Source organism: Gastrolobium bilobum, unplaced genomic scaffold (assembly GCF_033153095.1).
Source record: "Gastrolobium bilobum isolate Gb01-03AN ecotype WA unplaced genomic scaffold, APGP_CSIRO_Gbil_v1 utg14888, whole genome shotgun sequence".
Classification (NCBI taxonomy): domain Eukaryota; kingdom Viridiplantae; phylum Streptophyta; class Magnoliopsida; order Fabales; family Fabaceae; genus Gastrolobium; species Gastrolobium bilobum.
Window position 1 is genome coordinate 31,382 of NW_026895268.1, and position 23,037 is coordinate 54,418.

Below are 23,037 nucleotides of genomic sequence, written 5' to 3' on the forward strand. Positions count from 1 at the left end.
TTTTGCCAGAGAGTGTTACAGCAATATTGGGCAGGCTGCGAATCTGCAAACCTTGCCCTCTGCTCCTACGGTTGGACGCGTATATATTACTAATGCGCAGCAGACGAAAAAGGCACCAGATCTAGTTAATGGTATAATTTTCATTTCTAATACTGATTTATCTGTTTTGTTTGATTCGGGAGCGACACATTCGTTCGTGGCAGAATATATTGCTAAAGGGTTGGGTTTAAGAGTAACACAGATGATTCCCTCCTATGCGTATTACGACTGCTACAGGAGAGATTAGTAATTCCTCCTTTATTTGTAAAGAGGTTGGGTTTGTCTACGAAGGCAGGGGTTACACTATTGATTTAATTATCTTTCCCCTGGCCTCTGTTAATTTGATTTTGGGTATAGACTGGTTGTCTTAAATCTACGCAATGATTGATTGTTGCGGCAAGAGGTTGATATTATCTCACGAGAAGCCCTCAGTTTGTCCGTCTCCGTATTTGTCTGTCTGTCAAACTATTAAAGCCTTGAAGGCTGGTGATCTGGGCTATGTCTTCTTGGATGGATTGGTTGGTGATATGGAGTTGGAGATTTCTAGTATTCCGATGGTTAATGAATTTGCGGATGTATTTCCTGATGAGATACCGGAATTTCCACCTAAGAGGGAGATTGAGTTTTCAATTGACTTGTTACCTGGTGTGGGGCCTATTTCTTTGGCTCCATACCGGATGTCGCCACTAGAGCTGGCTGAGTTGAGGAAACATATTGAAGAGCTATCTATAAAGAACTTTATTAGGCCGAGTGTGTCTCCATGGGAGCACCGGTAATATTTGTGAAAAAGAAGGACGATATAATGAGGTTGTGTACGGATTATCGGCAATTGAACAAAGTTACAATTAAGAACAGGTACCCATTGCCACGTATTGATGACTTGATGGATCAGTTGAGGGGTGCCTGTGTATTTTCTAAGATTGACCTCCGGTCCGGATACCACCAGATCCGGATTAAGCCGGAGGATGTGCCTAAAACGGTGTTCCAATCCAGATATGGACACTTTGAGTATCAGGTGATTCCTTTTGGGCTTACTAATGCCCCTGCGGTGTTCATGGACTATATGAATCGTATTTTTAAACCGTATTTGGACCAGTTTGTGATAGTGTTTATTGATGATATCCTGATTTATTCCAAAAGTAAAGAGGAGCATACAGAGCATCTAAGGATTGCATTACAGGTGTTGAAAGATAAAAAGTTGTATGTTAAGCCATCTAAGTGTGAATTCTGGCTATCTAAGGTGCAATTTCTGGGTCACGTAATTTCTGCTAGTGGTGTTGCGGTGGATCCAAGTAAAATTGAAGCGATAAGTGACTGGGAACGACCTAAGACTGTGACTGAGATCAGGAGCTTTCTGGGTCTTGCTGGTTATTATCGCAGGTTTATACAGGGGTTTTCTACTATGGGATTGCCATTGACCCGATTGACACGAAAGGATACTCCTTTTGTGTGGATCCAGGAATGTGAAGATTGTTTTCTGACACTCAAAGAGAAGTTGACTACTGCTCTTGTGTTGACCCTTCCCGATCTGGAAGGTGAGTTTGAGATGTATTGTGATGCTTCCAAGAAAGGTCTGGGGATCAATTAATGCAAGATAGGAAGGTGGTTGCTTATGCGTCTAGGAAATTGAAGCCTCGTGAAGAGAATTATCCAACGCACGACTTGGAGCTTGCTGCTATTGTATTCGCCTTGAAAATCTGGAGGCATTTTCTGTATGGGATGAAATTTGCTGTGTTCAGTGATCACAAGAGCTTGAAATATTTGTTTGATCAGAAAGAGCTGAACATGAGACAGCAGAGATGGGTAGAATTCTTAAAAGATTATGATTTCGAGCTGAAATACCATCCGGGTAAAGCTAATGTGGTAGCAGATGCCTTGAGTAGGAAGTCGGTCAGTGTGTCCCAGCTGATGATGTGGGATAATGAAGTAATCGAAAAGTTCTGTGATTTAAAGGTAAGGGATTTCTTTGAGGGTAGGATTTGTGATTTTGAAATGGTACGAATTGAGAATGAACTACATGAGAAAATTAAAGAAGCTCAGATACGGAATGACAGTATCAAATATTTAAAAGGCCAGAGTGGCATATCTGTAAATGAACAGGGGTTGTTGTTGTATCAGGGCAGAATTGTTGTTCCCAAGGAGTTAGCATATGAGGTAATGGTTGAGGCCCATAAGGGTCAGTATGTTATCCACCCAGGTGCCACAAAAATGTATCAAGATCTGAAAGAAAAATTCTGGTGGCCTGGGATGAAGAAGGATGTGGCAGATTATGTATCTAGGTGCTTAGTTTGTCAGAAAGTCAATATAGAACATCAGAAACCTGCTGGTTTACTTCAGCCACTGGATATACCAGAGTGAAAATGGGAGAACATCTCTATGGATTTCGTTGTTGGTTTGCCTCAGTTTCAGGATGGTTACGATTCAATTTGAGTTATAGTAGACAGGCTTACGAAGTCTGCACATTTTCTGCCAGTGCGAGTGGTTTTCTCTACGGAGAAATTAGCAAAATTATATGTAAAGGAGATTGTAAGGCTCCATGGGATACTGGTTAGCATTGTCAGTGATCGGGACTCGAAATTTACTTCTCGCTTTTGGGGAGCCTTACAGCAGGCTTTTGGCACTCAGCTCAGGCTGAGCACTGCGTATCACCCGCAAGCTGATGGTCAGACTGAGAGGACCATACAAACATTGGAGGATATGCTGAGAGCTTGCACACTGGAGCAGGGTAATGCTTGGGACAAGTACTTGTCATTGGTGGAATTCTCGTATAATAACAGTTTTTATTCCAGTCTGGGCATGGCACCATATGAGGCATTGTATAGACGGAGATGTCGTACTCCTACTTGTTAGACTGAGGTAGGTGATAAAGAGAGATTTGGGGCCGGATTTTGTGCAAGAAACTACAGCACAGATTGAAATGATTAGAGAAAAACTTAAACAGGCACAGAATCGGCAGAAAAGTTACTATGATAATAGACACAGACCGCTGGAATTTGAAGAAGGTGATCATGTAACTGTGCGGTTATCTCCAGTTACGGGTGTTAACCGTATATTGGGTGTGAGGAAGCTGAGTCCTCAGTTTATTGGGCCGTATCAAATAATAAAAAGAGTGGGATTAGTGGCCTATCAGCTTGCCTTGCACGAGATTTGTAAAATGTCTTACGGATAATTAAAACAATGATAGAAATGAACACTCACATAATTGAATGTAAGAGGTAAATAGTAAATATCATAAAGAGTTAATCATGAAAGGATTTGGTAAAGATGTATGAAAGTAAATGACCTAGATAACAAATTAATAAGTATTATAAGATAAGCTAAGTATGAACGAAATTTTAGTAATTAGATATGAAGTAAGATATGGACTAGGGCATGATGCTTAGAAACATGTTAAGTGGACGACTTAAAGCGATTAATGGTTAAAACGTATGTCACTGAATAATCATTTGAATAATTAGGTAAATGACAATACATAATGAAAAATAGAAATTTTATTCACCTTTTCATATTTTTAATTGTGAATCAATGAGTATAGCTTCTGCAATTTACTTAATTAAATATATTAAGCTTAATACCATTCTGATTATAATAAACCGGTCTGGAATGGGATGTTACAGTATATATAGTAGATGAACGTCCTAGTTATGTCATCTTTACATGATGGTATTCATTCTCATTGGTGGACAGAAGTGGTTTTCGCAGGCTATCCCTTGTGCGGGATGCCTAATTTTAGGCTAAAGCCTTGTGACGCAGTGGTAAGCATGTGTCTATCCTCTGGCCATTGGCAATAAAAGGTTTCATTACTCTAAATAGTTGATGTTGTATGGCCGCAATTGATTGAGCAGCTAATGTTGTGTGTGAGGAGGTTGTTGGATTGTTAAGATACACGAAACGACCGTGTTTTCTTTCTGAGGAAGCAAAAGTCTTTAGGTCTTATGACCTTTTACTAGTTGGGCCTATAATCCCGCGTGGAATGGATCCAGATTAATAGTAAAATACTATTTATTTAAATTCAAATTAAAACATATCTCATCATTTTTACAGGGCTTTTAAATCTAAATCATTAAAAAATATATGTTTTTATAGATAAAACAAGATAGCTCTTTCATCATATATAATACACTTCAAGAAGTGTCATGAAAAGCTCAAATACTTAATGTTGGAGTTGTTGATTTGGTCTCAAAAAAAGTCATGTTTCCTGATTTGGTTATAAAAGCAAATGGGGAAACATAAATTGCCATCAATGATGCACGCTATCTTTAGCACCACCCATATAATTCGTAGATTGTACTCAACCCTACACTCAAAACACCATTAATAAGTAATAGCCATTTTTTTCACATCAAAACTAATAATGGAGTAACCATAATTGTTACCAAGTGATTTTTGAAAACAAATTTGGTTATCAGCCATATTCAAAACTTTTATAATGTTGTTTGTTAAAATACTCTTATTCAAGTTCAAAACCCAAATAAGTTATTCTCCATTAAATCCCAATTAGGGAGAACAAGAATAAAAGCAATTTTTATATGCAACATTATCCTTACATATTTGTAAAAAGACTGTTTCTCGAATTCAAACTCATGACATTTCAATTACACGTAGACCGGTACGTCTAGATTGGCACAAGCCCAATGGCACATCAAGAACACAAGGCAAGTTGCATCCTCAAGTGAAGCACAGCAAGAACGCAAGGCAAGTTGCATACTCAAGTGAAGCAGTGAACTAATACATGATACCAAATTTCACCAATGTCAATGCTGATGAAACATATTGTGATAAAGCCCAAAGCTAGTAAATCAATTCTTCAATTTATTTACAACATTAATAAAATCAAGAGAAAGAATTTTAATCAAACACTGGTGAATTTTAACTCCAATCATGACGAAGAAAGTTCCCCACTGTGATTGCAACTTTCTTGAGTTAATGGGGTTTCCACATATAATGAAACAAACTTGAAAACTCCAGCAATAAGAATCACAATGTTTCTTTTCCTTATGACACATTCCCCCAAATGATCAAAGCATAAATGCTTGGAGGATCAAAGACAGCTTCAATTTCCAGACAAATATAATTTCTATTTAATAGCCCGAGTTCTCTAAATAACCAAAGTAATTCCCTTTGAGAAATGACATCATTAGCTATGACTTTTCCCTTTCTTTGATTTGTTTTTCTCTTGCATCTTTTTTTTCTTTGCTGCAGCAGTAACCCAAGTATAGTCTGAGGGAATTGCAAAGGGGTCTTGAATATTTTCAATCCTACTACTGCTGGAACCTGCAGCAGATGAACTAGCACGGTAAGGAGCCTTTATCCACTGAAACCAAGAAGAAGCTGAGAAGCTTGTCAGTGAAGGACTCTCTTGGCCAGTAGCACATGGACTTGATGGTGGGGTTGCAAATTCATCTAATGGCTGTAATTCTTCAAACTTTGTAAAAGTAACCAACACTCTGATGGTGGGAACCACAGGGATGGCAACCTGAACATGCAAGGGTAATAGGTTTAAATTCATATAAGAAGAAAGAGAGAAAAAAAAAAGACATGCAAGAGAAAAAATATGCCAACAATGACAATAATTCTCTGATTTTTAAAAAGAAAAGCCTTCAATACAAACGATATATAATCGACAAAAATTGACTCCACATCTCAAGAGTGTTATAAAAAGAGCTTTCCAGATCTTGGCCAGCAAGGCAACTGCACCACTTAAGCATTGACCTTTATTATGGAAGACCCATCTTTATACCAAGATTTATCACATGAACTAATGCAAAACACTATGACCTCGATCAAAGGATCTACCAACAAAGATGCATGTGACGAATCTGAAGACATACAAGATTTTTTATCTGTCAATCAGTCAATCTAACTTCAAGAGTTCAATAACAATCCTTAAGGCTGGTATTTATTGTCAATGCTTCTAAAATCTAAACTAAATGAAGAAAAGGTTAATAAGATCCATTATTGTAACAATAAAAAGATGCAAAGATCCATGATCCTATCCAAGTTCTTGCAGCTGGATTTTTCTAGTCAAATAATTAATAGCTCAGCTCTTATCAACATTGTTAGAATAAAAGGCAGATCCCGGTGCACAAGGCTCCCTGACTTGCGAGGGTAGGGGTGAGAGTCGATTGTATGCACAGCCTTACTCTCACATTTCTGCAAAGTGATTGTTTCGCAGACTCAAACCCCAGACCTTTTGATAAAAGAAGAACAAGTTTACTGCTGCTCCAAGGTTCACCCTCAAAGGCTTGAAATCCAGTATCTAATCATCATAGATTGCTCCAAAGTGGGACAAAGTAGTGCCCCCCAGAAACCCAGAGCAAATTGTTCCTAAAGAAAGTAGCTACCTTACAATGCAAAAACAAGTGTCCAATTGTTTCTAAACTATAACTACATGTAACACATATTCAGATAAAGAGAACATTGAGGCCAATTAATTTGAAACTACTAATTTGCAACAAGTTGTTTGCTTTGATCTTACTGAGTAAAGCAGTCCAAAAAACAAAGGGCTTCATTTTTAAGGGAGCTTTGGACTTCCAAATATGATTAGTCCAAGTTTTTCTCTCTTGATTGGTAGAAAACTGAGCAGAATCTATTAAGAAGGGAGTCTACTCTAGATCACTAGCTTACCTATCATTCAAGTCAATACGAAAATGAAATGGATGTGAAGTGAAAGGAAGCTGTTAATGGGTATATTATGCAGAGTTGATAAAGGCAAGGAAAAGCCTTAAAGAAAGTAATACTCCCCACCCACCCAAACACCCTCCCAAAACCAGATATTAGTAACATCACAAACCTAAAAAAATAAGATGGCTTAAACGTATCCTTTCCAGGGTGTATCATAAGTTGCATTGAATGTTGGGTTGGTATCCAATCAATTATCATTTAACCAATATTTGTTCTGAATTACATGGTGTTATAATGAAGTAATCTCTGAGAAGAGCATTTTAGATATTTAGCCGCCAAAGCAATGTTTTAGGACACCAATCTTCAAGATCCAATCTCCCTTCACTCTAAGTCCCATAGCTTCATCAAGCTCAAGTCTGAGAACCTCTCTATTTCTTACATTTAATGACATTTTTAGATCATGATCTGAACTATTGTAGTTTATGACCTTATTACATTGCATGTGACTGACTGTAAATGATTGATTCTTCACATTTAGGATAATTTCCAGTAAATAGAGGCAGGATGTAGCAGTGGCAAAGCCAGCTGCATTTTGTGACCACTTAGTTGACCAATTGAAGTAATAATCTAAGCCTAAGGTATTAAAATTCCAAACAGCTGACTTATTTTTCCCTATTTTAATGGCTCAGTTGCTAGTATGGTCACTTTTCCAAATACCGTAAGAAAATGTTACCATGTAGGAAATTTCTGTCAATAATTATAATGAAGTTACAGCTTGGGACAAAATTAACAGTATTCCATGAAATATGTAGGAAAGAATGGAAAAAAAAAGTTTTAGAACAAAACTCAAACTGGTTCCAAACTTAAGAGACAAAATGTGCAATTTTGACTTAAAATAAATAATTATAAAATATCTTAAGGAGTAGTATTAATTGAACAGAGGAAGGCTATCTTTGTTGTACAAATCATTAGGAATTCACTAATTATCCTGTAATAAGCAGCAGAGCAAGAAGCTAATAAATCAAAGAAAAAAAATTACACATAGAAGAATGGAACAGCAACTATAGTTACCACTTCCAAAGATTGTACAAAATACTAAGACAGGACTATTCTGCCAGTACTCTGGCAGGGTTCTAGCATTATAACCAGGAGCATAAACTTAAAATTGTTTCTTCCATATCATAGTGAAACCAAGACTTCTGAAATCCAATTATTTTGATGACAATAAAATAAAAAACTAGATTCTTCGTTACTAATGGAATAAGCTACTGGCTTTTCCACCCATTTAAACCTTATTTAGTTTTTCCCACCAAGTGAGAAAAGGCTTGTTGTTGTTATAGGGTTTTTTCTAATAAAATAGGGCTACTTGGGGTTTTAAATTTTTAGTGATTAGTATTAGTTGGTTATCAAGTTGTCGATAGACTGAGAAGGACAAAAAAAGAGAGAGAGAGAGAGAGAGAATATTCAGGTTGTTAAGTCTAGGCGTAACTGAACGCTGAGTTGGGCAAGAAATAAAGGGAAGTGTGAATTCAGTTAGGAAAAAAAATGAGAATGTAAGAGCGAAAGATAGGTATTGCAAGGTAGGCATGAATTGAGTAAATGGGTTAGGAAAGGGATAGAGGTTCTGAGCTGGCAGACCTCTGCAGTTTTCTTTTGAATTTTCTGTTTCTTCTTTTTGTAATTTCATGTTTTCTGCAAATCACTTTTCTGTATGACTTGCTGTGAGGATCGAGTCTCCTCTGTTCTTCATTAATAGAAATACAGTTTCATCAGTTTCCCTATTTAAATATTGCTATAACTGAGTATTGATGATTTATATACATCAATTTGAGATGGAATTGAGTCATTATTCTGTTCTAGCTCAGATCTATTTGTAACTCACATTCCTCTATTCCTTTCCCCATAGTACTCTGGTTTTTCTCCCTTACTCCATTTCTCCCTCAATTTCTTCCTTTCTTTCCCTTTTCCCTACATGTTCCACATCCATAGGCCAATTCATGATATGCACGCTACAGCATAGGCAGAATAAACAAGAAACAATATAATCTATCCTATCGAGAATATACAAAAGAAAACAAAATGGAAACAATTTAAGAATTAAATACATGTCCGGAATATTCATATTTCTAGTTACAGATCTTAAATTGAAGAGGACGAGCACAGACCTTAACAGGAAAAGTTCCCGCTGGAAGTTTTGTTGTAAGGAGTTCTCTTAATCGGCGAATTGCTTTAACTTTGTTTGCAACAATGTCAAGCAACGGCAAGAGTTCTTCAGTTTTTAGTGGGAAGTTTGGAGAAAGCCAAAGAATAGGTCTCAACCCTTTCTTATATTCATTTTCACGATTTCCATCCTTGTGACGACTTCTGCTATCAGAATTTGCAGAAGAAGCTTTGGCATCTTTTCTCTTTCTCTGCTCATCACCCCTTACAAATATCTCAACAGAATGTCTTCCTGGCTTACTCTGATTCCTTGAAGGAGAATCCCCCAATAAATCACTCACCTTTTCTTCTATGCAGAGAGAACTTCTTGGTGGAGCAATGTTCTTAGGCACTTCATGTTTAGAATCCTTTTTTCTCCATCCCCCAAACCATCCTTTCTTTTCCTGCTTATTTTCTCCACTTATGCTACCATTTGCATCTTCAATAGGAATATCCCTAAGTTGATAACAGCTATGACGATGCCCAACTATCCCCTCATCACTCTCATTGTTCAATTCTGACGAATCCAACCTAAGTGCATCTTCCAATTGCCTTCTTTCATCCTCAGTCAAAATATCATTAAGTTCTTCACTCTCTGTTTCGTTTTCATTGCAAGATGAGAAGAGCTCATCATCTGTCATAGCTCCAGGAACTCCTCTAGATTTAATGCTAACAACTACATTGTGCATATCATACACCTTAGCTTTCCAAGACCCTACCATTTCTGTTCTCTCCTGTCGCCTCCAAGTCAACTGAGGCAAAAGAACTGCCTGAGTAACATCAATACCGGGCCTGAATATATTTGTTTTCGACATTGCAGCCACTTCTTGCTGAACCTCTTCATCATTTGCAGGAAAGCCGGCATCGTCTAGAGCATTCATTACCTCCTTTTCCTTGTGCGAAATCATGCAGAGTGACCCGGGCTGGACTTTCCCATCCTCTGAACCATCACCCAGAAAAAGAATGCTCTGATCTGATCTCTGAATTCTAAAACCATCAAAACCAGCCAACGTCATGTCTGCCCTTAGATTTGCACCCCTTTTCCAAATCTTGTAAGTATCCGAAGGCGCAATCCTTGAGATGAAAGGAATCACAGAACTCTCAAAATGGAAAGTAATCTCCATGTAGAAGTCTCTCATCCTCCGCATGGTCCCTACCAAGCGAGGCAACCTTCTACACCATTTTGCCCAAGCCAGAGGCTGATAATGCTTAATTATTATCTTGGCAATACTCTCTTCTCTACTGCAAATGGCTTCCTGAAGAGCACTCCACCCTTGTTCATTCTGTAAACTCCAATCTGCCCCAGCAACCATAAGCATCTCAGTGGCAACTCCATCCCCAAATTTCACAGCCAAGTGAAGAGGGGTATCACGGTTCGGCACATCACGCCGATCAATCACAGCAGAGATGGCATCAGCCTTCTCTTCCTCTAAAATTGAAACTGCTTCAGTACGAATATCAGCCACATCACACAATCGTGGGAGGCCCCCAAGTATCCTCTTAAGTTCAGCATAATCCTTCAAAATTATGGCCTTGTGCACAGGACTATGAGCATATCTCGTAACATCAATCCCCGCCATAGCTCAAGAGCACAAGGGACCACCACCAACCCACACTAACAATCACGAGTTTAAACACATGCCACCATAAAAAATCAAGACTTTTCTCAATTGGGTAACACAAACTAGCAAAAATCCAACCAGCGCTCAAACCACAACGGTTTGTTGATTAAACAAATGAAACAGACCCTTGTTCACAATTTCCCTCTACAATACAACAAAAAAAAATGTCACTATCAATCAAAAATTAAAAATACCCATTTCGAATCAGAAACATAAAAGCACAACAGAAAATCAAAAACAAAGAAAAGCATCTTGTGGGGTCCCAGATCAAGCATTCAAAAGGGGTGGTGGTGGAAGATGCTATACTAACCTCGTTCCTTTCTTGCTGTGTTTTGCTTTGTACTATGATTGCCCCAAGAGTTCAGGGATTAAAGGGTTACTCAAACAAACCCCACCACTTACCCTCTAAGTAGCAAACAAAAAGGAAAAAATGGCAAAGATCCTTATGATCCAATCCAGATCAGACAAGCAACAAGAGAGAGCATACATGTGGGTGCGTGAACCAAAAATCCTATAATAAAAAGAAATATATGAATATTAAATTTAATTTTTTTTTTAAATCAAAAATCAAAAATCAAAAAACACTTGAAAAATTTTTTTAAAAAAAGGGGGAAATTGTTAACAGAATAGTGAAGGAAGGAATAACAAAACTAAGGATAAAGAAAAAGAATATCCCCACCACCCAAGCAAAGAAAGAGGAACTTGTTTATGTTGTAAAGGTATAGTATAGCTAAAAATGGATAAAAGGACTAAAAAGTGAGAGAAGTTAAAAAAGAAGAGATAATTGCAAGGAAAAGAAAAGAATAATGCAGAGTCAAGGTCTTAAAGATTGGGTGTAAGACAAGATAATAGAAATTTCTAATCTCCGAAATTAATTAATTTTTTTATTTTAAGAATAATAAAATTCAAAAAAAACATTAAATAAACTTATCGTCTTATATCTTTGTTTAAAGCATTATTAAATGAGAGAGATCACTTGTTGAGTTATATTCTTAATTTTAATTATCAGTTCCACTTATATTTAATGATTTATGTAATTAATAAATTAAAATTGTTGGATACAATTAGAATCAAGATTAAGATTAATTATCTCTTATAAAATTAACGTCATTATATTTTGATTTAATTGATATATTAATTTTAGAGTTTACATTTTTGTTGACCAAGTTTTATGAAAAATGTGTTTAGAAGAGAGAGAAAAAGGCAGAGGAAAAGTCAGTCAGAGAAGGGAAGGGTCCATTGGATAGAAATGATGGAAAAAGGCAGCGTGCATGTGAACCAGAAAAGAAGGAACCTGCTTTCCTATTTCCTTTTCATTTTTAATGTTAATTCCTGTCTTGAATTTTACACTGGGGTAGATTATTCGATCATTTGATTAATATGTCCCCACCTTATTATCACGAGATTCACACTTTAAATACGGTCGTCACTTGATTTCTTTTTTTTCTTTCTTTCTTTTTTTAAATTTGAATTTTAGTTATATTTACAAGTTAACTTATACTCGCTTATTATTAGATATAATTATTATTCAATATGAATTTTTTTTTTTTAAATACTAATAAGAATATTATTTTTTTTTTTGGTAATCTACTTATAGGAATGTTTTATTATGCTACAAATCATGCAGTAAGTATTGACTGTTGTCCCTTTTCCATTTTTTTTATTATATATACAAAAAATAATATCTTTATTATATTATTTGTGATTAGTTCATTCTTCCAAAATACTTATAATAATTAACTCCTTCTATTAATTTTCATAATATTTGTTATAAGTTTGATATTTTATTTTTCTCCGTATACAAAATAGAGGCTGTGCCAGTTATACAAATCACACTTAAAAATATAACTTGATTATGTTTGACTGTCATTTATGAGTTTGGGGAAATTTAAGTATCCTCGGCCTTTATTAAAAATGTGACCGGCTAATTAACTCATTAGTAGGTACTTGCATGACGGTAAAATAACAACATAACAAAATGTATTTTGAAATAAAATTAAATTGAATGTAGACATATTCTTCTCCATTTGTCATATAATTATTAGTAACAAAATAATCATTACAAAATACTTGTTTTTTACTTGATTTTATTTTTTTACGAAAATTAATAATTAATTTCATGCCTAATACACACCCCTTTTTAGCACACTGCTTACAAAATTTTCAATCAAAACCCATTGAAAACATAGTAGGCAATGGTGGAACGAAGGAAGGGCCAGCGAAGACATTCGCTACCTTCAATTTTATATAAATATTTTAAAAAGGTATTATTTTTAATTTTTTATCGGAATAAGTTATTTTGTCTACTCTTATTTTACCTATCTCTACCTACTCTTCTCAATATTGTTACATTACAATCTCATCCAATAGTGGAGATTTACAATATAAAATAAACATTTTACCCCTTTTTTCTCTCCAACCACCTCTCACTCATTCTCTCTCTTCAGTGGGGCTTCAATATCAAAAAAAAAGGTGCAAGCTTTTTCTTCAATTCATTCAACACAATCATTGTTACGAGCATTTATATAAAAAAAAAATAAAAATAGGGTGTCAAAAAGAAACAAACTCAGATACCTTATGTTATGGAATCAAGTGTCAAGAATAACAATGATGAATTTTTTATTTTGTCTTTTTTAATCTCTTATTTAGTAATAACTTCTCTTGATATTTTTTTCTACACAAACATTTAATTAGAGAATAGGTAAAGGGAAAAAAAATAAAAACTGTGAAAAATAGGGTTCAATTGACTATAAGAAAAAGGATCTCTATTCTCTCTATGTTACGCCCAACAATAGGCCTACCTGGTTCCATAACATAGGGCATCTGGGTTTATTTCTTCTTGACACCCCCGTTTTAATTTTTTATGTAAATGCTCGTAACAATGGTTGAGTTGGATGAATTGAGAAAAAAAGCGCCATTGAAGAAAGAGAAAGGGAAGGAAAAAGAAAGAGTGAGAGACAGTGGAAGAGAGAAGGGGATAAACGAGTTTATTTTATATTGTAAATATTCATCGTTGGATGAGATTGTAATCTAACGATATTGAGAGGAGTAGGCAAAATAAGAGTAGGCAGAATAACCTATCCCTTTTTTATCATCTAATTCTTCTCCCTTTAAAATCTACAAAAACATTTAGTCATAAGTATCATTTTTATTTTTTTATCATATAAAGAGTTACAATTTTAAAGGACCTAACCTACAACCAAATTAGCAACAACTTCTACTAACAAATATTTTGTTACAACTATATTACTTAGTTACAACCTCTTTGTGAGTTCTAAATCTACTAATTGATAACAGAATCATCTCTGTTTGTGCTTACACATACATCTCCTTATAGAGTTGCCTTGGAGGAATTTTTTGATCATCCAAGGATGATCATTAGGCATAAAATTGGTTCAGTAGCTCTACCTTTTCTCTACAATATTTCATGTCTAATATCTTGTAGTGTAACACCCCGTTCACGGCCGATTTTTTATCTTACTTTATGGTATTAAGCGTAGTTAATTAATCAAATAAATGCGGAAGCTGAACATATTAATTAATCGATTAATCTCATATAAGAACGTGACTAAACTTTTTCCATTCTACATTAACTTATAATAATTACTTGGGTGTCAAGTTAGTTGCAATGTATATTACTTGTTCTTCCAATTATTTTATTTACAATTTACATACATGATTATTTACAAATTTCATGAACTTTATCTTATGAGAAGACGTCTTTAAACTTAATGTCCCCTTTTAAAACATACAAGTCTTGATATCTATATTATCAAATTACCTTTTATTTTTCATGTTTAACCATATTTAGCACTTCATTACTTATATTCTACATTTTATACAATTTTTACCCATTTCATCCATTACTTATTCATTAATTTAGACATGTGAATTCTAGATGTCTTACTTAGTCTTATTCATACATTTCGTAATAGTCATGTCATTATATTTCAAGGCAATTATACAAGTCATACATACTAATTGATAATGCCTAGCAATTCATTGCATAGGTTATCATATACATACCATTATTACAATTATCATCACTTAATGAAACATGTCATAACATCATATGACCAACTACAATTACTCAATAATATAAGCTTATTCAAGAAGGCATAGACAACCACTATGCTTACATCAAATATAAACATATACAATATGTATCAAACTGGCACCCATATCTCATATAAATATATATAAATCTCAAATGATAGCAATGCATGCATCATGTCATGCTAAAATCACTACGCCGACCTCATGCCACGAGATGCATCAACATCAATAATCTCAATACCTGAAAAAAAAATTTCCCAAACAGGATGAGATGAAAATATCTGTAAACTAGGGTTCTCGAAGGATCACTCTGCCTCAAGTTCACTTACAGGTATAATATAACACCTCACATTTCTAAGTTTAAATATTAAAATATTAAATTAGAATTAAAGGGAAGGATTAGTGAAAATCCTGAAAATTAGGCCAAAATACAAAGAAAGGGCAAAATAGTAATTAGCCAACACGCAACCCTAGGAAGATAAAAATTGAGTAGAAGGTCTCAGATGGTAAAAGTAACCCTGGAGATGGATTCAAAACGAAAAATTGAGTGGATAGGCAAGTTTCAGAAAATTTAGTGAATAGTGTTTTTACCGGGTAAAAGTATCGCGGTACAGTTGCACCGTAAAGCGTGTCGATTGAGTTTTGAGCTCTAGGTTTTGAATATGAGTTATAAATGGTCTATAGAACTAAGAAATATGATTTTGATAAAATTTGATGGAATTAAGTTAGTTTGGGAAAGCATGCCAACGGCGCGCGCAACAGCTTAAAACTACAGTATTTCCGAATAACCGGAAAACTCAGGATTCATCTGATCAAGTATAAGTAAAGGACAATGGTTAATGTTAAAAATTATAGTTTCTAAATAGGTTGTGAATTTACGGACGTTTAGTGGATTAAACGAGAGTTAAATCAGTTTGAAAACGCGTGAGGTGGCGGTGGGACCCACCCCTTCTTTAGCACTTAAGACACCTAAGCTTGTACTATTCATTGTCACTCCCATCTCTCTTCTCTCACCTAGAAACCGCGACAGCCCCCCCCCCCCTCCCCTTGGAGCATCACCATTTGATTTTTCTTTTCCTTCTAACTCACACAAAACTTCATCAAATCCATTGATTCTTAACTTGAATTTCATTGGAAATCACCTTCTAAAGCCATTGGTGGTACCCTTGAACCATGAAAATCACTAGATTTTGAGATATCTCTCCCCAAAGGCCGCGGCTCACCTTGAGAGATTTGTGCTCATGGAGTTTCTAGATGCTCCAATGGTGGAGTATGTTTAGGAGGAGCCTTATGCCAAGCTTTTGAGTAAGTTTCCTTGCATTTAAACGGTTGAATCATGTGATTGGATTTATGAACCCTAAAGAGGGCTTAGTTGATTGATGTGTTTAGAGAGCTCAAATGGAAAATGTTTGTACATGAATGTGTCTTAGAATGATGTGTATTAGCCATAAATGCAATAAAAATTATTGGTGAAAAATGTGGACTTTTAACTTAGAAAATTTTTAGGTTATCATGACTTTGAGTTTTGGAAATGTGTTAGGATTGTATTGGTGAGTTGTTTTATGATTGTATGTTGATTTAATGGGATTGTATGAGGTGTAGAATGGTTAAAATTGAGTAAAGATCCTTTGGAATTGCTTACGCTACAATTCGGCCATTTAGGGAATTGTAGGGATTTGATCTTGTTGGCATGGCTTGGATGATGAATCATGTGTTAAATGGTATTTAGATGGGTTGTGTGGTGGTTGGAAGATTGGAGAATCAATGAAAAATAATAAACGGTGTTGAGAGTCATAAAGGACCCTAGAGTGAAATATTAAGCAAAACGACGTTTAAAAGACGTAAAATGAAAAACGGCACTTGATATGGCATTTTGGTAACCTAAGGATGCTTAATAAAATGAGAAAGAAAATTTAGAAAAATAAATCTCAAATTACACTACTTTGGCCGAACCTACAAGGGTGTAGGGGAGGTTTTTGACATTTTTCGCGTTTTGATAGAATTGTCATGTACTGACGATTCGTACATGGTTGTTGTAGGTTGTTGTACGTCGATTTGAACCTCGAACCGTGAGTCGGTGGATTGCCCTTGGTCTTGGACCAAGTGGGATTGAGGTAAGTGATTGAATCATGCTTGTATGATTGTTAATTGGCATGTGTACGTATGAGTTTTGAGTAATTGGGAATGTCCTCTGTGTAGGCATTCTATTGAGTAATGAGCTCGGAGAATATACTGCTGTGGAGCTAAGTAAAGAGGCTTATTGAGGTAACCTCTTGGTACTGGGGCTTGTTCCCCTTGTGTGTTCCACCATACCCGTTGAGGGTGATGGTAGGAAATGTATATGAGTAGTGTAGAATAACATGATCATGCATTTATTATGTATGTTAGTGGTACACTAGATGTACCGAGTCTCTGGCCAGTAGACAATTTTTGCCTTCGGGCGTTTCGGACTTTCAATGGATAGGTCTCCGAGAGGGAGTTCCAGTTGACCCAGGGGCGTGGTGTCTGATCCGGATATGAGCACACTAGGAAGTCTCGGGTGTATGCGGATGGGAGGGGTACCTTGGTTAGTTGTTCTTGGAACACGCTTTAGATGAGACCCGTAGGCTTATATGCCAAGCCATTAGGCAGGGCGTTGCGTGGTATTGGTAGCTACCATTCCAGCTTCGTCGTATTTTGTATTCCTATATTCCCCAGTTTCTCTAAATCCCTTGTTTTATCCCGTTTTTCAAGATGTTGTTTTATATTATTTATATGCATCGAAGTGAGCCATTGGGCGGAGTTTTCTCCAGAACCTCTGGGTTACTGAGATATATTCGTATATCTCACCCCTTCTTGGGGGCTTTATTTCAGGAGGTAGCAGTGGCACAGGAGCGGCGAGCAAGAGGCCCGTAGGATGAGTGTTGGAGAGCATTTATACTTTTTGCATTTTGATGGCCATTAGGCCTAGGATAGACTTAGGGCATGAACATCCCATATGTATGTAGGATGAGTTTCATGTCATATTTGTTCGTGTTATTTTTGCCTAAGTCTAGGTACATGTTGTATATGGCATTTTAAGCTTTATGTTTCAAGTTGTAATTTAAAGTTATGAATTTGTAAGTTGTAATATGTAATTGAGATGTTGTAGTTACACAATGAATACTTGATGTAATATGATGGAAGGGCTTTAGGCCTATTTTAGGATTATGATTATGTGTATGTTTAGAAAATGCATGTAAATGGACCTTGGTGATTGGAATAAGTCAAGGATTAATAAAGCGAGCAATATGATATGAATTGTGTAATAACTATAAACTGAGTTGGGTTGTAAGTGCCCCAAGGCATTGTTGGTCCTTGTGTGTTCCACCTATTGGTTATTAGGTATATTTGAGGTATTAGAAATCATTTGCAAACTTTGAGATTTTTGTAAAAACAAAGGAAACTCTGGCGAATTCTCAGTAGAATTGGCAGAATTTAGGCAAACTTTGGGAGAGCATATCTCGCTCCACAAAGGTCCGATAGGGACGTGCCATACGCCATTTTGAAGCTTGAGATATCCTCTATCTTGTGATAAATTTTGACAGAATTCTTGGTTGAAATCCGGCCTAGAGAAGGTAGAGAGTGTAGACTGCCCAATTGTTCACTGCACTTGTGGCAGTTCTGGACCGGTTTTGAGAAATTTATTCCTGCCTCGTTTCTTAGTCAAATTAAGTGTATGATATGTCAAATGAAATATTGATGTGTCTAGTTTGTTTTATAAAAATGTGAGAGCAATTGGTTGAGTGGATTTGCTGCAGTAATTCATGGAGTGAGGGATGTTTGGTGTTATTTTGGGGTTGGCTGGCAGTTTTGCTTGTCCAACTTCAAACGGCGATATTCGGAGCAAACGAGATCGAAATAACTCGTGTGATAGCTTCCTAGAAATTTAATTTAGTGTAGAATAATATATCAAAATATGGGAGGCTTTTAGAATGCAGTTTGTCAGCAGAAAAATAAAGACCAAACCATGTTCGGATAGGTAGAAAACGTAAAATTGAGAAATTAGCTAAGTGGGTTTATGGGAACCCCTTAGTGACTTGTATTAAGTAAAATAAGATATAGGAATAGTTTAAATAAGTATTCTGCAAGAGTTTATAGTTAAGGTCACAGCTTTTATTTATTACGTTTTTTACGGTTTTAAATGCTCGCGTAATAAACGGAAAAAGTTTACTCGCATTTTTATATATGAATTCCTGTGATTGTAATTGCGCTTAATATCATAATTAATATTAACAATACCGGTTTACGACGGGCTATTACATATAATATAAGTACGAACAATATAAAACAACAGAATGCATCATCATATGTATATCATGCAGGTGTGCTATAACAATCTTACTAGCCAGAGAATAATATATGATTCACACAGTGTCCTGCTACATATCAAAATATAAGGAGTTCAACTTATACCCACACTGCTGGAGTTCTACCCCTTGCATGGAGTCCACCATGCTCAGGAACCCTGCTCAGGTGTGGAGCACATTACCCCACATACATACATAGGAAGACACTAAACAATATCTCAATTTAATTTCCAAAACAGCATACCATGGATATAAATCAACATCCCATGAAGTTTGGTGGATCATACAAGGGATTAACCCTGAGAATCAAAAGCTTATCTTTATCAGCAACATACTCCAATGTACTTTCAGTATCCAAAGGAGAACAATCATAGACCCTCAAAAAATCACAACCTATTTCAAAGATGTAAAGACAACTGGCAAATATACTAGTTTACGACATTCATTTCAATATTATCTTTTACGTAGTCATTCTTTACATAAGGACACCAACTAAGGTGGGATGAATAAAAAGTATGAAAATGTGTGTGAATATGTTGGTTAAGGTTCGGCCATATAGGGTTCTATGTGGTTGGAATTGAAGTTAATTGATAACTAAATCCTAGAAACTTAAATCAAAGGTGTTCAAGTAAGTTTGAATATAGGTTTAACCTAATGCCAAGTGTAAAGGCTTAGGTCTGACTTGTGGTATGTGCATGAATTGTTGAAAATGAATTGTTAAGAGTGTAATGTGAAATGGACAAGATGTGAATCTTATGTTACAAGTTATTGCGTATATGTCAAATCTAATGTATATCTAGGTATAGGTGTGAATCGGGAAATATAGTGATTCCTTATCAGTGTTCAGAGGATTTGACTTAAGTTATTTGTGGTACAAGTAAGCTTGCTAGGAGCTACAAGAGTTAAGCTCTTAATTTAGGAGGATTCTTTCTCTTTGTTTGTTCTACCATGATTTCATGATCTTGGAGGTATATCTGTATGTTTTTGTTTTGTGATAGTCGAATATATAGTGTAGTTGCATTCATATAGGTGATAACATGATTTGATATGGATTTAGTTGTGATATATGTTAGTTCTTATACAAGGAACATATCAGATAGGATATGAATGCACCTGGACTGGTTGGCTCTGGTTGCTCCTTGGGGACTTAGGTCTCGGCGTTATCTATACAGACAGGTGGTCTGATGTTATTTTGTGCTTGTATGATGTATGTTATACTATGTATCTAACCTTTCATGCAGGAAGCAAACTCATTGTGGAGACTTCTCCATAAATCCTTAGTTTACGAGATTTATTTCTCACCCCGTGTTGTATGAATATATTTAAGGTATTCCAACAGTTGTTGATCAGTCATCTCAGGGCAAAAAAAGCCTATGCAAAGTGGCTAGAGTTAGACCTGGATTATGTATTTTGACTTATGTGTATATTGCATATACTTATTTTGAGGCATGTGTAGTATCCATGCATGTTGATAGTTGATATCATTTTGATAGGCATGTTTAGCCTTTGTTTTGATTATTTGTATTGAAGTTATGAATTTCAGTATGTATTTGTGTATTGGCTCTAAGCCATAGTTCAATATACGAGGTATTTCAAATCTGTGTGTTTGTTTGCTGGAAGTTTAAGATTCACAGATTTAATTATGTTCTGGACTGGCACTGAGCTAGATTCTATGTGAATTCATGGATGAATTCTAAGCCTGATAATGTATATTTATGTTTTGTCTAGATTTTTCTGTATTGCAGGAATTTGGATTTATCGAAATTATAGTCGTTATGTTGTCCATAGGTTTCTGTTAAGGATGGTCTATATGATCATGTTTGAATGGAATATATCTATCAAGTACAAATATGAGTTAATAGACACAGGTAGATCGTTCAAGAAGTTTTTACAGGTATACAGACTGCACATATTACAATAATTGGAATTAGGTTTTGTATGTGGCAATGCAGGGAATGATAATAATGCATTAATTCATTGAAATAACGTAATCAAATAGTATTTGGATAAAAAAAATTATCAACCTTTTTACAATAATTAAAGGTAATATTTATGTTAAATCCTCTGCTTAATTCATAATTTGTGACACGCTATTGTACCATATGTATGTTAACTAACTGGCTACAAACGGGGAGTTACATCTCACAAATCTCAATTATATAAAAGATTTATTCCTTTATTATGGTGCAACATCTTTTATTTATTTTTAATTAGTTTGGTAGTTCCTTAAGGACTTTACGTACATCTAATCGATGGAGTGATAACATACTTAATGGATCATAGAGTAATGACATATACATATGGAAATTTTTTAAAGACTCGAAAGGCAGCTTATGAATATTGTTATTGCTTATTTATATGAATAATTTGATAGCGATATATACATAAAAGTCCCAGAAGGACTAAAAATTCCCGAAGCATATAATTCAAAACCTCAAGAGTTGTATTCCATAAGATTAAAGCTGACGAATATGATACAATCATTTTAGTGAATATATTATCAAAGAATAACTTGAAAATGATTCTATAGGTCTATATGTTTTTATTAAAAGATCAATACTTATATTTAACATCATTGCAGTCTATGTTGACGATTTAAATATAGTTGGGACTCCTGAAAAACTCAAAAAAACTATAAAATATTTAAAGAATGAATTTAAAATGAAAGCAAGGGAAGAAAATGATTGACAACCCACAATCCTTAGGCTACATAAAAGCAAGGGAAGAAAGAATATAAGTGTGGCACACAATTCTTGACAGCCCACTTTGGTGAGAAAATGATATCAAATTAGTTTTAGAGTAAAGTCCCTTTTAGATCCCTAACAAAAAACACAATCCCCATTTTTGTCCCTTACAAAAAAAATACCCATATTAGTCCATTTTTAGGGACTAAATTGGGTCTTTATTAAATTTCTGATGGTCCACATTTTCAAAGAACTGGAGTTTTAAAGGGATCAAAAGTTGACTTTTTTTTGTAAGGGACGAAAGTGGGGGACGGTGTTTTTTGTTAGGGACCTAAAAGGGATTTTACTCTTAGTTTTATATTACAAGTTTTGACTTTACATCTAAAAACCAATTTTCATTGGCCAACTATAATTCAACTTTGACTTAATTTTAATAATTAATATTGACATTATCTAATTAAATTAAAGGCACTTTGAACCAATGAAAATTGCCAAACAATTTAATTAGACAATCAAAATCAAGTTTAGACTAAGTTTTGCTTATTTGCAAACTAGTCCCTAAACTTTCGTATAATTATACTTTGTCCCTAAAATCTTCAAAATAATTTCATTGGGATCCCATTTGACTTGTCTAGCATGAATTGTATCCTTTACTTAATTATCATATAATTTACATGATTTACCGCTCACAGTTTACTTAAACACTTAATCAATTTGCTGTCACCTATTTTGAGTAAGATCAATGATTCAACATATACAAGAAGCATGTTTTATTGAAATGATTAAGTGAAACCAACATTACTTTACGAAGAAAGTGTTTCATGTATTACTCAAATAAGGGAAGGTCACATCAAATGAGACTATTCAAAGCGCATTTTGCCAAGTTTTTTCCACGCATGATCTTCAAAGGGATGATGATATAAATTTTCATCAAATTCGATCAAATAAAATCTTGAAGATTTGATCACGAGAGCATTGCCTAATAATTTTTTTGAACAACTTGTACGCAAGATTGGTTTATGTTGTTTGAATAATATCCGATGATGTCAGGGGCAGTAAATTAATTATGAATATTGTACTCTTTTTTCTTCGGTAAGTGTAACAGCCCGTTACGTACCGATGTTGTTAACATTGATTATGATATTAAGCGCAGTTACAATCACATCAATTCATTTAAAAATCCGAATAAACTTTTTTCTTTTCATTACGTAAACATACAAAAACAGTAATAAAATATAATAATAAAAGTTGTGATCATAACTGAAAAACTAAACGCGAAATAATTAAAATAATTGCCCAACTATCATATAATGCTTCTCTCAAGTCACTAAGGGGTTCTCATAAACCCACTTACTTAGCCTAAATCTCACTTTTATAATTTTTACATAACTGAACATGGTTCAGTCTTTTGAACATTGTGAGTGATTTAGTCGTTACAAGCCTCTCATATTTTAGTATGATATTTTAGACTCAATTACATTTCCA

General features: G+C 35.1%; 2 protein-coding genes across 3 annotated transcripts; one reads left to right on the forward strand and one right to left on the reverse strand.

Moving 5' to 3' along the window:
* The first annotated feature begins 419 nt into the window (after positions 1 to 419).
* LOC133302914 (uncharacterized mitochondrial protein AtMg00860-like) lies at positions 420 to 1,627 on the forward strand. Its single transcript, XM_061502746.1, has 2 exons — positions 420 to 686; positions 1,280 to 1,627. Exons 1-2 carry the CDS (start codon positions 420 to 422, stop codon positions 1,625 to 1,627), a joined length of 615 nt encoding a protein of 204 aa, XP_061358730.1.
* A 3,112-nt stretch (positions 1,628 to 4,739) lies between these two features.
* LOC133302894 (uncharacterized) lies at positions 4,740 to 11,259 on the reverse strand. 2 transcript variants are annotated; one of them, XM_061502725.1, is made up of 4 exons: positions 10,795 to 11,259; positions 9,341 to 10,628; positions 8,829 to 9,301; positions 4,740 to 5,515 (listed from the first exon to the last, which is right to left on the reverse strand). In XM_061502725.1, the coding sequence occupies exons 2-4, from the start codon at positions 10,440 to 10,442 to the stop codon at positions 5,177 to 5,179; spliced, it is 1,914 nt and encodes a 637-aa protein (XP_061358709.1). In that variant the 5' UTR covers positions 10,443 to 10,628; positions 10,795 to 11,259; the 3' UTR covers positions 4,740 to 5,176. The 2 variants fall into 2 exon arrangements, with proteins under 2 accessions (XP_061358709.1, XP_061358700.1); XM_061502716.1 differs by having other exon boundaries at positions 8,829 to 10,628; positions 10,795 to 11,257.
* Positions 11,260 to 23,037: the final 11,778 nt, after the last annotated feature.

Excerpts from the sequence above, each read along its gene's own strand:
- LOC133302914 (XM_061502746.1), top strand. The coding sequence starts at position 420 with ATGATTGATTGTTGCGGCAAGAGGTTGATATTATCTCACGAGAAGCCC. Across the intron at positions 687-1,279 it reads CAATTGACTTGTTACCTGGT|GTGCAATTTCTGGGTCACGT; the intron begins GTGGGGCCTATT and ends TGGCTATCTAAG.
- LOC133302894 (XM_061502716.1), bottom strand. The coding sequence starts at position 10,442 with ATGGCGGGGATTGATGTTACGAGATATGCTCATAGTCCTGTGCACAAG. Across the intron at positions 5,516-8,828 it reads CGGGAACTTTTCCTGTTAAG|GTTGCCATCCCTGTGGTTCC; the intron begins GTCTGTGCTCGT and ends TTGCATGTTCAG.